General features: G+C 44.6%; 1 protein-coding gene across 4 annotated transcripts in view; it reads left to right on the top strand.

Annotated features, from left to right (window-relative positions):
• The window catches only part of LOC144507676 (uncharacterized), a 140,923-nt gene that overhangs the window by 100,816 nt on the left and 23,061 nt on the right, over positions 1-17,046 (top strand). For 3 of the 4 annotated variants that reach the window (XM_078234844.1, XM_078234845.1, XM_078234843.1), the window contains exon 12: positions 497-985. The exons of the other annotated variant lie outside the window; for it this stretch is intronic. In XM_078234844.1, coding sequence (XP_078090970.1) covers positions 497-985 — 489 coding nt within the window. The remainder of the gene's footprint in view (positions 1-496; positions 986-17,046) is intronic. 4 annotated transcript variants of the gene reach the window in all.

The following is a 17,046-nucleotide window of genomic DNA, read 5'->3' as shown; positions in this document are numbered from 1 at the left end:
TGTCTCCGGGGACTGTTATCATTGAAACAGAGATCCAGTAGTGTTGAAAGTGCAGAGGCTTTGATGAGTTATTGCGGGGGGGGGGGGGAAGCAATTTCCACTGGGAACTAAGGGGGGCAGAAATTCACCAGAAGTGCAAAGGGACCTTTTATGGAGTTGTTAGGAGGTGGAATTACGCCCCAGGAACAGTGGGGTAAGCAAAACCCAGAGTAGCATTTCAAAGGAAAGTGGATAATGATTTGGAGAAGGAAAAGCTGAGGGAAAGAGCAGAGGAATGGGACTAAGTGGCTAAGTATTTATGTGCTGGCAGGGTCTCAATGGCTTGAACTGGCACCCTTCTGTGCTTTAAAATGTTTAACTCAGCAAGCGCAGAGAAAACCACAGTCCTTGCCATCAGGACTGTTGAACATTAATTTGGCTTAAGCAGACGGCCGCACCACTAAACAGCCGGAGTCACATTAACACGTTGATTTGTGTCCTGGTCTCTTCCCTGCAGCCACAGATACTTGCTGCGAATTGTGCGGCCACTACTTTGAAAACCGGAAAGCTTTAGCCAGCCATGCCAGAGCCCATCTCAGGCAATTCGGGGTGACTGAGTGGCACATCAACGGCTCGCCGATAGACACCCTGAGGGAATGGATCCGCCAGAAGCCCAACATTGGCACGGGTGCTTCCCTGAACTGTGTGCAGGACCGCCCTCTTCCAAAACCCATCAAAAACAATATCAAATCTATGGTTAAGGAGCTGTCGGGGGAGCTGTGTTCTCTGCCAGGGGGTAAGACGGTGAAGTTGGAGCCAGTGCAGCCCAAAACAGTAGAGCTGGGGTTTCCGACCTCACCGCTACAGAAGAATCCAGAGACAGAAAAAATGCCTCCGACAGAGTGCTACATCCCCACAGATCTGAGCCAAGGCAGCATAACTGAGTGCACCCCAAGCTCCTCTATGCCATCTGAGGACGATGAGCCACATCCAAAGAAAAAGAGAAGTAAGTTTGTATTCGGTATTTGAGCAAATATTTTATAGAATTAAAAACAAAACGGGAAAAAAAAATTGGTCACTTGTTTCTGTGCAGTGTTCTCATCTTAAAGGCGTAGGTTGATAAGGACAGACTAACTGTTCAGATTTGACCTACCACTTTAAGAGCCAGTTCCTGTGAAGCCCTTCCTTTTAGTTTGAGGCTATATATATATTTATATATGTGTGTGTGTGTGTATAGGCTTTTTTTTTTAGAAAAAAATGTAAGGACTTCAAATTTATTTTCTGCTAAAGACACACAAGATGAGGTGGGGGAGGGCCTCAGTCCGACAAATAGATCCTGTTTAATTTCCAGTAACACTTTAACCTAACGTGACTATCGTTGTAGCATCCAGTCCTGATCCAAACCATCGTTGCAGTCAAATGGCATCTCGGTGTTGGAATGGGGGGGGTGAGGAAACATGGGTTGAAAGATCTCTCGAGTTGTTAGCCATTGATGTCGGTCAGTTATATCTTTCCAAGGAATACATATATTTGTCCCTACTGAATACTAAACAGGTTAGTTACAGTCACATTTCACCAAAATATAGCAATAACTGACATACTTTGTCTAAGGAAGTTGAGCAACACATCATCTATTGATAGAAAATTACAGAGAATTTCCTATCTGGTCTGATCTGATCTGTCCATGTTTCGTATTTGCCTCCACTGTTAATCTACTTTTTAAGAGTTCATTGCTTAATATCCCATGATCAAAATCAGCACGTCAGAGTTTTAGTTTATACTTTTCTTAGTAATTGTCAGTCAGAATCTTGAACTAGTTATTCGTGCCTCTTTGAGCGCAGTAAAACATTGCCCTTTTCAGATCAATCATCAACTTTGGATTTTTCTGGAACCAGGACTTTGAAATCACTTGCATCTCTCCACACTTTTTCAATGGTTTTTGCAGCATTGTCCTATTTCCTTTTCCCTGGGTTGAAAGACGGAGGAGGGATAGGGGTTTTTTTTTTAACCACTTTGTCAACAGATCAGGCAAAGTGTGCTTTAGAATTGTAGGATTTTATAGCACAGAAAGAGGCCATTTGGCCCATTCTGCTTCCGGCCAGCAAAGAGCTTTAGTTGCTGTCTTTGGTCCTTTTCCAACTTTAGTTTATTCAAACAAATGTTTGCAATAGCACCTCTTTCGCGGTGCTCCTAATTGATCTTGGGATAATGATGATGATTCAATACCAGCCTCTGCTGTTCTGCAATTTACTGAGCATTCAGCTAGGGGGGTTACATGCATAGAACAGTACAGCACAGAACAGGCCCTTCGGCCCACGATGTTGTGCGGAGCTTTATCTGAACCCAAGATCAAACTATCCCACTCCCTATCATCCTGGTGGGCTCCATGTGCCTATCCAATAACCGCTTAAATGTTCCTAAAGTGTCTGACTCCACTATCACTGCAGGCAGTCCATTCCACACCCCAACCACTCTCTGCGTAAAGAACCTACCTCTGATATCCTTCCTGTATCTCCCACCACGAACCCTATAGTTATGCCCCCTTGTAATAGCTCCATCCACCCGAGGAAATAGTCTTTGAACGTTCACTCGATCTATCCCCTTCATCATTTTATAAACCTCTATTAAGTCTCCCCTCAGCCTCCTCCGCTCCAGAGAGAACAGCCCTAGCTCCTGCAACCTTTCCTCATAAGACCTACCCTCCAAACCAGGCAGCATCCTGGTAAATCTCCTCTGCACTCTTTCCAGCGCTTCCACATCCTTCCTATAGTGAGGTGACCAGAACTGCACACAATACTCCAAATGTGGTCTCACCAAGGTCCTGTACAGTTGCAGCATAACCCCTCGGCTCTTAAACTCCAACCCCCTGTTAATAAAAGCTAACACACTATAGGCCTTCTTCACAGCTCTATCCACTTGAGTGGCAACCTTTAGAGATCTGTGGATATGAACCCCAAGATCTCTCTGTTCCTCCACAGTCTTCAGAACCCTACCTTTGACCCTGTAATCCACATTTAAATTAGTCCTACCAAAATGAATCACCTCACATTTATCAGGGTTAAACTCCATTTGCCATTTTTCAGCCCAGCTTTGCATCCTATCTATGTCTCTTTGCAGCCTACAACAGCCCTCCACCTCATCCACTACTCCACCCTTCAGCCCCCTCCTCTAAGTCATTAATAAAAATCACAAAGAGCAGAGGACCAAGCACTGATCCCTGCGGCACTCCGCTAGCAACCTGCCTCCAATCCGAAAATTTTCCATCCACCACCACCCTCTGTCTTCGATCAGACAGCCAGTTACCTATCCAATCGGCCAACTTTCCCTCTATCCCACACCTCCTCACTTTCATCATAAGCCGACCATGGGGGACCTTATCAAACGCCTTACTAAAATCTATGTATATGACATCAACTGCCCTACCTTCATTAACACACTTGGTTACCTCCTCAAAAAATTCTATCAAATTTGTGAGGCACGACTCCGTGCTGACTATCCCGGATTAATCCGCATCTTTCTAAATGGTCGTAAATCCCATCTCTAAGGACCTTTTCCATCAATTTACCAACCACCGAAGTAAGACTAACCGGTCTATAATTACCAGGGTCATTTCTATTCCCTTTCTTAAACAGAGGAACAACATTCGCCATTCTCCAGTCCTCTGGCACCATCCCCGTGGACAGCGAGGACCCAAAGATCAAAGCCAAAGGCTCTGCAATCTCATCCCTTGCCTCCCAAAGAATCCTAGGATACATTTCATCAGGCCCAGGGGACTTATCGACCTTCAGTTTATTCAAAACTGCCAGGACATCCTCCCTCCGAACATCTATTTCCTCCAGCCTATTAGCCTGTAACACCTTCTCTTCCTCAAAAACATGGCTTCTCTCCTTGGTGAACACTGAAGAAAAGTATTCATTCATCACCTCGCCTATCCCTACTGACTCCATACACAAGTTCCCACTACTGTCCTTGACCGGCCCTAACCTCACCCTGGTCATTCTTTTATTCCTCACATAAGAGTAAAAAGCCTTGGGGTTTTTCTTGATCCAACCCGCCAAGGACTTCTCGTGTCCCCTCCTAGCTCTCCTAAGCCCTTTTTCAGCTCATTCCTTGCTAACTTGTAACCCTCAATCGAGCCATCTGAACCTTGTTTCCTCATCCCTACATAAGCTTCCCTCTTCCTTTTCACAAGACATTCCACCTCTTTCGTGAACCATGGTTCCCTCACTCGGCCATTTCCTCCCTGCCTGACAGGGACATACCTATCAAGGACATCCAGTATTTGTTCCTTGAAAAAGTTCCACATTTCATTAGTTCCTTTCTCTGACAGTTTCTGTTCCCAACTTATGCCCCCTAATTCTTGCCTAATCGCATCATAATTACCTCTCCCCCAATTGTAAACCTTGCCCTGCCGTACGGCCCTATCCCCCTCCATTGCAATAACAAAAGACACCGAATTGTGGTCACTATCTCCAAAGTGCTCTCCCACAACCAAATCTAACACTTGGCCCGGTTCATTTCCCAGTACCAAATCCAATGTGGCCTCACCTCTTGTCGGCCTATCCACATATTGTGTCAGGAAACCCTCCTGCACACACTGCACAAAAACTGCCCCATCCGAACTATTTGACCTACAAAGGTTCCAATCAATATTTGGAAAGTTAAAGTCCCCCATGACAACTACCCTGCGACCCCCACACATATCCATAATCTGCTTAGCAATTTCTTCCTCCACATCTCTATTACTATTTGGGGGCCTATAGTAAACTCCTAACAACGTGACCGCTCCTTTCCTATTTCTAACCTCAGCCCATATTACCTCAGTGTGCAGATCCCCCTCGAAGTGCCTTTCCGCAGCCGTTAAACTATCCTTGATTAACAATGCCACTCCTCCACCTCTTTTACCAGCTTCCCTACACTTAGTGAAACATCTATACCCCGGAACGTCCAACAACCATTCCTGTCCTTGTTCTACCCATGTCTCCGTAATGGCCACAACATCGTAGTCCCAAGTACCAATCCACGCCCCAAGTTCATCTACCTTGTTCCGGATGCTCCTTGCATTGAAGTAGACACACTTCAACCCACCTTCCTGTCTACCGGTACCCACCCTTGACCCTGATACCTTCCCCAATACCTCACCACCCTCACTGACTTCTGGACTACAACTCCTTTTCCCACTCCCCTGACAAATTAGTTTAAACCCCCCTGAAGAGCCGTAACAAATTTCTCTCCTAGGATATTGGTGCCCCTCTGGTTCAGGTGCACCCCGTCCTGTTTGTACAGGTCCCACCTTCCCCAGAATGTGTTCCAATTATCCACGTATCTGAAGCCCTCCCTCCTACACCATCCCTGCAACCACATGTTTAGCTGCACTCTCTCCCTATTCCTCGACTCGCTATCACGTGACACCGGCAACGTACCAGAGATGACCACATGTTTTGTCTTGGCTCTCAGCTTCCAGCCCAGCTCCAGAAATTCCTGCTTTAAATCCCCGTCCCTTCTCTTACCTATGTCATTGGTACCAATGTGTACCACGACTTGTGACTGATTCCCCTCCCCCTTCAGAATCCGGAAAACACGGTCTGAGACGTCACGGACCTTGGCATCCGGTAGGCAACATACCATCCGTGAGTCTCTTTTGCTACCACAGAACCTCCTATCTATCCCTCTAACTAACGAGTCCCCAATAACTATTGCCCTCCCGCTCTGCCCCTTACCCTCCCGAGCCACAGAGACGGACACAGTGCTGGAGATCCTCTCACTGCGGCTCACCACTGGTATGTCATCCCCCACAACCGTATCCAAAGCGGAACACTTGTTGCTAAGGGGAACGACCACCGGGGATCCCTGCACGGACTGCTTCCTCCCAGCCCCTCTCACCTTCACCCATACTTTTATATGACAATTACGCTGCTGTACTGAAACACTGAATCTTCTCACGTTTTATCCCCCCCCCCCTCCCCCAACTGTTTTTAAGATTTTTTTTTCTTCCTTCCCACAGGCGGCACGGTGGTTAACACCGCTGCCTCACAGCGCCAGGGACCCAGGTTCAACTCCCGGCTTGGGTCATTGCCTGTGTAGAGTTTACACATTCTCCCTGTGTCTGCGTGGGTTTCCTCGCACGGTCCAAAGATGTGCGGGTTAGGTGGATTGGCCATGCTAGATTGTCCCTTAGTGTCAGGGGTACTAGCTAGGGTAAATGCATGGGGTTACAGGAATAGGGCCTGGGTGGGTATGTGGTTGGTGCAGACTCGATGGGCCGAATGGCCTCCTCCTGCACTTTAGGATTCTATAATTCTGCGATTCTGCCTTGAAGGTAGTGACTCAGTCTGGGGTATGATTCCTATTTGTCAGTAGTCTTCCAGTATTTTGCGCACTTTAGGGTATGTGGCTGCCAGGCCTTGACTATTCTCGCAGGCATCACAGGTACAGAGAGTTACTTATTTAATGTTTTGGGTGACATTTTATTGCCGAGTGTCGCAGCGCAGGTGTAAGCTCCAGTTTCACACTGATGTAATGATCACAAGCAGTGATGTGCATGGAGAAAAGAACACGGACACAGTTGTGGGTTATTACAAAGCTGTACCGTTCAAATAGAAAAAAAATTCCAACATAAAACGTTGGTTAACTGAATAGCAATCAGAAGTGGAAGTCCCTGCTCTCACTTTCCCCCTCCCCCAACTCCTCAATGGGTTGCTTGAGCCTGAGAGCAGTTTAAATGCACCATATTAACTGTGCGGACATATTCAATAACTCAGAAGAAGGCAGTACCGTGGCGCACTACTGCCTCACAGCGCCAGGGACCCAGGTTCGATTCCCGGCTTGGGTCACTGTCTGTGTGGAGTTTGCACATTCTCCCAGTGTCTGTGTGGGTTTCCTCCGGGTGCTCCTGTTTCCTCCCACATTCCAAGATGTGCGGGTTAGGTTTATTGGCCAGGTTAAATTGCCCCTTAGTGTCAGGGGGTTAGTAGGGTAAATAAATAAGTTTATGGGGCTAGGGTCTGGGTGGGATTGTGGTCGGTGCAGATGCGATAGGCCGAATGGCCTCCTTCTGCACCTTCGAAATTCCATGAATTCATTGGCTAAAAGGGCAAACAGCTAACTCTACCCCAGGGTGCCAAACCGCCAGTTGATCCTAAATAAAGATATGCATTTATATAGCACCATTCATCACCACCAGCTGCACCTTTTCTGAACAGGGCGGCACAGTGGTTAGCGCTGCTGCCTCACGGCGCCAGGAACCCAGGTTCAAGTCCGGCCTCGGGTCAAGTGTCTGAGCGGAATTTGCACGTTCTCCCCGTGTCTGTGTGGGTTTCTCCGGTTTCCTCCCACAGTACAAAGATGTGCAGGTTAGGTGGATTGGCATGCTAAATTGCCCATTAATGTCAGGGGATTTGCAGGCTGTATATGTGGGGTTACGGGAATAGGGCCTGGGTGGGATTTGATTTGATTTATTATTGCCACATGTATTAACATACAGTGAAAAGTATTGTTGTCGGGATTGTGGTCGGTGCAGACTCTCTGGGCCGAATGACCTCTTTCTGCACTGTAGGGATTCGATGATCTGAGTAGGTAAATGTAGCTTCTGAGTCCAACTTGCCCAACGTTTTATGTCTGAAAATCTTTATCTATTCGAGCGGTACAGCTTTGTAATAACCCACAACTGTGTCCGTGTTCTTTTCTCCATGCACATCACTGCTTGTGATCATTACATCAGTGTGAAACTGGAGCTTACACCTGCGCTGTGACATTGGCAGCTCCACTCTGTGCTAACATGGCAATTCCAGCTTCAGTGTTGGGTTTTATCATTTGCATCCTTCAATGAGATGACTTGTTTACCCTGTTGTTTTTAACTGTACATTGCAGGCCCAAGCACTTTACAACGATAATTACCTGCAGTCATCAGCTTATAGTTAGTTTTCCTTAGGATGCTCCACCAATAAATGCCTGCCATTTCTGCAGGATGATGGCCAAATGGAGAACTGCGATAACTCTTGTAAACCGAGATGATTTTGGTCAGTAAGAAATAGTTTAGCATTAGAGCAGCGCCAGAAGCCAGCTAGAGTACAAGCAATGCAGTCAGCCAATCCCTGCGAGAGTGCAGAGTACCGCTAATCCTATTTGGCCACGCTGTTTTAATTAAAATATGTGAACGAACTTGATCAAGGATTGTTGTAATTGCATTGTTCCGGTTAAAGCACACGGCAATGCCCCTGTTTTTCGTGGTCAACTGTTTCAAATTTTAGGGTTTTCAGTGTTCAGAAAATAAAGTATTGGCGGTATTTGCGAAATCTATAATAGCAGAACTTGTGTTTTCAATTTGCCACGGCACTCAAACAGAAAACTGAACCTTTTTTTTCTCGGGGTGAGGGAGGACAGTTTTAGGCTTGACAGCAACACATGCACTGCACCTGTGGTAATAAACCACTAGCCACACTGCCCAGGTCTTATGTGAATGGCTGTTTGCGGTAGCGAAATTCTATTTTTTTTCTATTCATTCATGGGATGTCAACGTCACTGGCTAGGCTAGCATTCATTACCCATCTCTAATTGCACTTGAGAATCATAGAATCCCTACAGTGCAAAAGGAGGCTGTTTGGCCCATCAAGCCTGCACCAACAGCAATCCCACCCAGGTCCTATCCCTATAACCCCACGTATTTTACCCCACTAGTCTCACTGACACTAAGGGGCAATTTAGCATGGCTAATCCACCTAACCTGCACATCTTTGGACATTAAGGGATAATTTAACGTGGCTAATCCATCTAACCTGCACATCTTTGGAGTGTGGGAGGAAACCGGAGCACCCGAAGGAAATCCACGCAGACACGGGGTAGAATGTGCAAACTCCACACAGACAGTGACCCAAGTCGGGAAGCGAACCCAGGTCCCTGGCGCGATGAGGCAGCAGTGCTAACCACTGTGCCACTTGTGGGTGGCCAGCTGCTGCCTTGAACTGCTGCAGTCTATATGGTGTAGGTACACCCACAGTAATGTTAGGGAGGGAATTCCAGGATTTTGACCCCAATTGTGCAAATTTTATGTCAGTATTTTCTCATTTACTACTCTGAAACACCCCTGTGAAGCCTCTTGTTGCACCTTGCTGATAAAATGCAAGCGGATGTTGAAGAACATAAGGATAGACCAGGCATTTATTCAAAGAAATCATGCTGGATCTGTATCCTAACTCCTTCTATCCACCTTGTTTTATATACCCCATAATATCCTTGGCTAGCAAAATTCTTACCAATCTGAAATGTAAAATTATTAATTCAGCTCGCATTTGTTGCTTTTTATGGGAGAGTTTTCATACTTCTACCACTTTTGTGTGAAGAAATGTTTAATTTTTCTCTCCAGGTTGACCTGGCTCTAATTTTAAGCACCTCCTCTGTTGTAGACTCCCCAAACCAGTGGAAGCATTTTCTCTATCACCCTATCCGCCCTTTATATTCCTGGGAATACAAGGCCAGTTTATATAATCTCCCTTTTGTAATTTAATCCTTGGAGCCCTGGTAACGTTTGGGTGAATCTGCACTGGAATCGTTCAAAGCTTAGACTTGTCCTGTGCCCAGTACGTAGGGTTTCGTGTAAATGGTTCCTCTGAGCTGCACCAATACACAGCAAGCGAAAGCAACCCACCCAGGCTGTGCACAAGATAGTTCCGCGTGTACACAGCTAAGCAGCGAAAATGTAAATTGCGCATTATGGAGGAAGAAAATAGAGGGGTTGTTGTTTCAGACCAGGGTTAAGTATAACTGCAGTAAAGCGTCTTCTCCTCAACCGCTTAAGCCCATTAAATATGAAGACTAACGTTCCATTAAACTTATTTTTTTTGTACCTGACCATGCAATATTATTGATCTGTATGAATGGGCCCTTATATCCCTTTGGTTTTCCACTCACTGTTTCTAGCTTTGCACCAGCTCAGATCTCTCCTGTTTTGACTGCACTCAGCTACATTAAAATCCATTTGCCGCAGTTTTACTCACTCACTCAATCACTGTCACTTTGAAATTTTATGCTCCCACCTTCGCCTGCCTACTTGTGGCCAATCTTGTTCTCATCAGAAACTTGGACATGTGGCTTTCTGTTGTGCTATTTAAGTCATTAAGTAATAAGAGTGGTTAAAGGCGGCTGCGTAAATTTTTTGGGGTAGTCATTTTCTTCCAGTTTGAGGATATATCCATTGTCCCTGCCTTATTTTTTTTTACCATCTAACCAGATTAATGATTTGCCATCTGGAAGCTACATCAGTAGACATTCCCATGACAACTTCAACTATTTCCTCAAAATATTAATCGACGATTGTTACGATATGTGCTTCTATTACAAATCCAGACCTGCTGAGATTTTCCAGCATTTTCTCTTTTGGTATTACAAATCCATGCTGGCTGTCTCTTATCAGCTCAAATTTCTCAAAGTACTCTGGCACTTTGTCCTTAAATAGAGAATATAATAACTTCCCCACAAAGGATGTTAGACTACTGACCATTCTATAATTTAGTGGTTTCTCTCCCTTATATAATGGTTAAGACACTAACTAATTGATGGACACTCGCAGGTACTTTGACACACACACACTCTCTCTCTCTCTCTCACTTGCGCACACGCACGCACACTCTCTCTCGCTCTCTCTCTCAAACACACACACTCGCTCTCTCAAACACGCATGTGCATGCTCTCTTGCTCTCCCTCGAACACACATGCGCGCGCACTCGCTCTCTCTCAAACATGCGTGCACTCTCAAACACACACTCTCGCTCTCTCAAACACATACACTTTCTTTCTCTCTCTCACTCTTTCTCTCGCGTGTATATCAATATAGTAATCAGAAGCAGGAACCTTTACCTTTTTTCTCAAAATGTATGGGTAATACTGCCAGTTGGGGTGTCGCGACCTCCTCCCTGCTAACCCAATTCAGGGACCTGAGAATTGAGCCTAACACCTTGCTGGTTTATATATTGTGTGAGAAGCCCTTACAGTGGAGAATTCTGTGACAGGTTTGTAAAGTCCTGAGGAAACTTGTCCACTTCTTATTTGTGGACAGAAATGGTGTCATCTGGTCACAGGCGGCATTTGCTATTCTGTGATAGAGCGCACATGTATGATACTGCCCTGGTCCCACTGCAGCCTTCAGACCACTGATGAGAGCAGAGGGTGGGGGCATGGTGCAACAACTTTCTGTTTTGAAAGCCCCTGGTAATTCCGGTACAGCTAATTGAATCGATTCAATGTCTACATTCAAAGTAGGATGCTGATCTCACTTTAATCTGCCTGGTCATTTGATTTATTATTGTCATGTACTGGGATACGGTGAAAAGGATTGTTTCTTGTGCGTTATACAGACAGAACATAGCGTTCATAGAGTACACAGGGGAGAAGGAGAGCGTGCAGAATGTAGCGTTGCAGTCATAGCTAGGGTGTAGAGAAAGATCAGCTTAATATAAGGTAGGTCCATTCAAAAGTCTGATGGAATCAGGGAAGAAGCTGTTCTTCAGTCAGTTAGTCTGTGATCTCAGACTTTTTTTATCTTTTTCCCAATGGAAGAAGGTGGAAGAGAATGTCCGGGGTGTGTGGGGTCCTTGATTATGCTGGTTGCTTTTCTGAGGCAGCGGGAAGTGTAGACAGAGTCAATGGATGGGAGGCTGGTTTGCGTGATGGGTTCACAACCTGTTGTAGTTTCTTGGGTCTTGGTCCGAGCAGGAGCCAAGCTTGAAGAATTATATAGGTAATGCATTTCCACTTTCTGTGTATGATCTGTGCTGGTAAAGCTTTAAGTAGAGTCCAGATAAAAATCACTGGGAAATAAAGCCCCATGACAAAAACTTAGTCTGGCAGCTTATTTTTCTTGAATTTGTATCCCTGGTTGCGATGAAAATTCAAAGCTCTGAGGTAGTGTGCAGCAGAGCGAATGCAGGTTTTGTCTTTCTGAACTTGGGTTGCGTTTGGAGCAATACTAATATATAATCAGAAGGGAATATAATATTTAATATAATCAGAGGGGACATTGTCGTGTTAAACGGGTCAGTTGATCAATAACAGCACCCAATGCCTTGGTCTGATTAGCCAGTCTTATGTTCAGAATTTTATTTTAATCAGAGATTAAATTGACCAGATATATTTAATATTATCTTCTCATAAATTAGAAGGTATATATTATTTTTATCTGAAACACTTGGGGACAGTTTCCTACTTTTAGTTTGCACCTTAGGCAAGTGTATGATAGTGAGATTATTGATGGGACTAAAGATGTTTCTCCACAACAGACTAAATCTGCTAAAATAAACCTCGTGAATATCCAGTCTTTTTAAAAGTGTCTGGCATGTCACGTGCAAATTATAGCCCCAAGTTGGAATGTTGGATGGGGAGACTGAGGGAAGAAAAGGGAAGATTACAGGATTGATTTAATTTATTATTGTCACATATATTAGTATACAGTGAAAAGTATTGTTTCTTGGATGCTACACAGAGAAAGCATACCATTCATAGAGCACATCGGGGAAAAGGAAAGGAGAGGGTGCAGAATGTAGTGTTACAGTCATAGCTAGGGTGTCACCAAATCTGTAATAGATTGAATTAAAGCATTGTTAAAGAGTTTATAAGAGTTAGATTTTAAAAGCATTGAACGAGAGTAAAACGTAGAGTTAGAGGGTATGCTGGAGACAGCTCACAAGAAGTCGCCACACTCCAGCGCCATCTTGGGATTGGCCATCTATTGTGGTGTTTTTAACATTGTCTGTGGATCACATGTCCTTTCCTTTTCAAGAGTGCCTTAAAGTTGCTTGCTTTTCATCCTGAACCTGTCTGTCACCAAAGAAAAATGTTTGAACAGGAAACTCCAGGAATTCAGTCCAAAAGGTTTATTACTTCCCACAGCATACCCTATCCTCCAGAAAAAGTGGGACCCTCCATAAACATAGGAGATTAGAAAATGACAATCTTTCAAAGGGGAGTTTAATGAATATTTAATTTTACTGTACTTGTGTAAGAAAAGGTAATGATTAGTCAGCTTTATTGAAAAACATGTTATTGAGGGAGGTTGTGTCATGAAGATATCCCTTTGCTGTAGTGAAGCACACTCCAGAATGCATGTACTTTTGACACACACAGCATCACCTGCTCTTACTGCTTGCAAGTAGCAGTTGCTCCTAAAAAAAGTCAGACTTTGAACTAGGCTAATTCCAACCTGGGAATCTTCAGGGAATCCCCATCTTGATTTGACAGAAGTCCTTTGCCCTGCTCGACTTGTGGTCTCTGCCGGGGCAGTGCAATGTTTGGCTGGACGGCTCCGCCAAGCTTCGAATATTTCACATTCCGTTGTGGAAGAATTATTTCCTCGGAGTTCGGAGGACACCATTTTAGCTGAAGAACAGCACAGACACTCCAGCCGGGATTTGTTTAGGGCAAGACGTTGTATTCAATTGCAGGACCCCCAGCTTGCTCCAGGAGTAGTACCGCAACTCTGTGTCTGCTAAACTGGAAGTGAAAGTACTCATCTGTATCTCCAAGTGAGCTAAAACCTCAACCTCTGGTAATGAACATCCTCTGATATCAAGCTAATGAAAGGAATCCAGAAAATTGATGCTCAGCCATGCTGTGTTCCTTCAGCATCTTTTCCAGAATCCCAGGATCCTATTTCAATGTACAGCCTTGGATTTCTTGCCTTTAAGGCAGTCGCACCTGCAATTTGCTCTTTGGTATGTCACATCAAGTGTTATCGAGATCTTGTGGCAGATCCAGTTTGTTTGTATTTGGCACGCTTGAGCTTCCTAATTTCACCTTTCCCCTGAGGTGCTTGTGTTGTAATTGTTTATAACTGCAGGAATTGAGTTTAGATCTCACCGAGTAACTTAAAAACTCTGAAACAACAATCAACCGGGCTCAACAACAAATGAAAGCTGTGTTGAATCACATTCGTAATGCATGCTAGTGGAGCCACTCATTGTGGATCCGTTCTCTCTATTCTTGGCGCACTGAGTCTTGAGGCAGACAGTGAGCCCACTCCACTGACCTTGCTTTTGAATATTTGCTGTACTTGGATACCAAACAAAAGGACACGAGTGAAATAGCCCATCTTAGAATGATCTTAATTGTGAAGCAACTCCTTGATCGGCTCATAGACTCCCTACAGTGAAAAAGGAGGCCGTTCGGCCCATCGAATCAGCACCGACAACAATCCCACCCAAGCTCTATCCTTGTAATCCCACGTAATCCCCCTGACAGTAAGGGGAAATCCCACCCAGACAGATTCCCCGTAACCCCAAGTATTTGCCCCGCTAATCCCCCTAACCTACACATCTTGGGACACTGAGGGGCAAATTAACATGGCCAATCCACCTAGCCTGCACATCATGTGATTAAACCCCGCAGACCAGAATATATCCAGTTTGACTCTCTACATGGTTCGCTGATCCTAGCAATTGTGGTTAGCTTTAACCATTCTCAACTGGGGATTCGGAAAATAAATGCATCAGCTCCCTCACTTTATTGCCTAGTGAACCTTTTTGGAAAATATGCATATGTGAATGTTGGATAGGAACAAAACTGGGTCAGTTGTGATGCCCCTGCAGTTCACTAGACTCAGCCATGAAGAATTATCTTCTGGTCGGGGAATTGGGGAGGCTGACAACTTGTAGAACCATACTCCCAACAGGAGAAAACAGATATAGGTGGAAATTTGAATACTGGAGATGGATTGTATGGCCTTCGTAGTGTAGGAAATGAATTGTTCAGTAGTTTTCAGTTTGCTTGGAAGTTATAACCATAAGTCCTTGCTACAAACTTCATTCCGTACCCACCAGCTCCATCTGTGTAAGTATGAGGTTGAACCAGATCTTGGTGTTGTGTCTGACCCCGAGTTGAGCTTCCATTCACATGTTTGCTTTCATAACATCACCTGACTGCACCCTTGCCTCAGTTAATCTATCTGCAGAAATGGCCATACATGCCTTTGTTCCCTCCAAATATAACTATTTCAACACTCTCCTGGCCTGCCCCCACATCCTACCCTCTAAACACGTGTTCATCCAGAGCTCTGCTGCCCGTAAACACCATGTTCCATTCACCCATCATCCTACTGCTTGCTGGCTTTCATTGGCTCCCAGTCTGGCGACGCTTCAATTTAAAAATTCTCATCCTTATTTACAAGGGTGTTTGTGTCCCTCCTTATCTCTCTCATTTCCTCCAGCTCTACAACTGTACGAGATTTCTGTGCCCCATCATCTTGTGCATCCATAATTTTAATTGCTCCACCATTGGTGGCCCTGCCTTGGTCCTAAATCTCCGGGGAATTCCCTCCCTAGCTCTCTATCCCTCACTTTACTCAGGTTTTGGTCATTTGTTCTGGTGACTTGGTGTCAAATTTTGTTTGATAGCAACCCTCTGAAGTGCCTTGGTTTTACGGTGTTAAAAGTGTTATCTAAATGCATGTTGTTAAAGCTTTGCCAGTTCATAGTGTACGTGGTGGATGAACATGCAAGGAGTGGGGAAAACACCTACCATGGCATCGATACCTTTTTGCCTCAATGGCACGATAAATCTAGCCTCTGTCCAAATCTGGAAATGACGGAAATAAAAAAGCAAAATTAGCAATTGGTTGGATCGGATTAAACTGCAATAATCTTTTAATGTAAAGTACCTGTGTGTTATCTGCATCAATGCAGAAGTCTCCCAAGGTCGTAAGCTGGGGGGATCCTCCCATGCAGCCAGTTACTAAGAGGTTAGGGAGGGATAGGAGAGTTGGTATCTATAAGCACAGCATTGTGCAGAGAGGAGATTGCTCCCCTTCTCTAGATCACAGCCCAGCCATTGCAACTTGTAGACTGCTTGCAATATAAATCTGGTTGATTTAAAAGAAGTGGAGATGCCGGCGTTGGACTGGGGTAAACACAGTAAGAAGTTTAACAACACCAGGTTAAAGTCCAACAGGTTTATTTGGTAGCAAAAGCCACACAAGCTTTCGAAGCTCTAAGCCCCTTCTTCAGGTGAGTGGGAATTCTGTTCACAAACAGAACTTATAAAGACACAAACTCAATTTACATGAATAATGGTTGGAATGCGAATACTTACAACTAATAACTTAGTTATTATAACTTATACAACTTAGTTGTAAGTATTCGCATTCCAACCATTATTCATGTAAATTGAGTCTGTGTCTTTATATGCTCTGTTTGTGAACAGAATTCCCACTCACCTGAAGAAGGGGCTTAGAGCTTCGAAAGCTTGTGTGGCTTTTGCTACCAAATAAACCTGTTGGACTTTAACCTGGTGTTGTTAAACTTCTTACTGATTTAAAAGAATACAGCAGCTTTGCAAAAATTGACTCACATTAACTTGATTGGCGGGGAAAATATGAGGCGAGGCTTTCCTATTCAGTTTATTGCATTTTCCCGACACTCTTGGGAACTTGCCATGAGGGGGAAATGGTTACTCCTGGGCTGGCTTAGAGTGCTATTGCTGGAAGCAGGATTCATTGTTTTGACACAATAGTGCAATGGTTACTTCCTGCACCAGTCCTTTTGCTATCCTCCTCTGTTTTCTGACATTAAGTTCTTGTTTTGCATGCTCCATTTTTTAAAAATACCATTTTTAAGTTCCGGTCATTCACAATAAGTGGAACCATACCTCGTGTCACATCGTGTTGTGCAGCACATTTATGTATCAGTTGTTGACAGCTCCATTTTCAGTTGCATTAAACAGTTAATTAAGTGGTTCTCAGATGCTTATGGAGTCTGGCGGAGGAAAGCTTGAATCAATAGTTAATTCTCTGACTGGCTGCTGTACGAAATGGAGGGTAGAGGCCTTAACATTTAATACATTCCAAGTTCCCTTCAGTATTTTTATGGCTCTTGTATCCCGTGATTTCTGGGCACTACCTTGCCATGCTCCTGTCCTGGCCTACTCCATGGTGATGCCATGAAGGGACATTACTATCAGATTACTTGACTTCTATTCAACCCAACAGGTAACTCCCGTGGTGAGGTTTGGAGGGATGTGGTGGTAAACTGAGACACCCATCTTGAACACTCGATGCTTCACTCTGGCTTACCTTCACTCTCCTTAACG

Source organism: Mustelus asterias, chromosome 19 (genome assembly GCF_964213995.1).
Source record: "Mustelus asterias chromosome 19, sMusAst1.hap1.1, whole genome shotgun sequence".
Lineage (NCBI taxonomy): Eukaryota > Metazoa > Chordata > Chondrichthyes > Carcharhiniformes > Triakidae > Mustelus > Mustelus asterias.
Note: the sequence above shows the minus strand (reverse complement) of the source record. Positions and strands in the feature narration are given on the sequence as shown.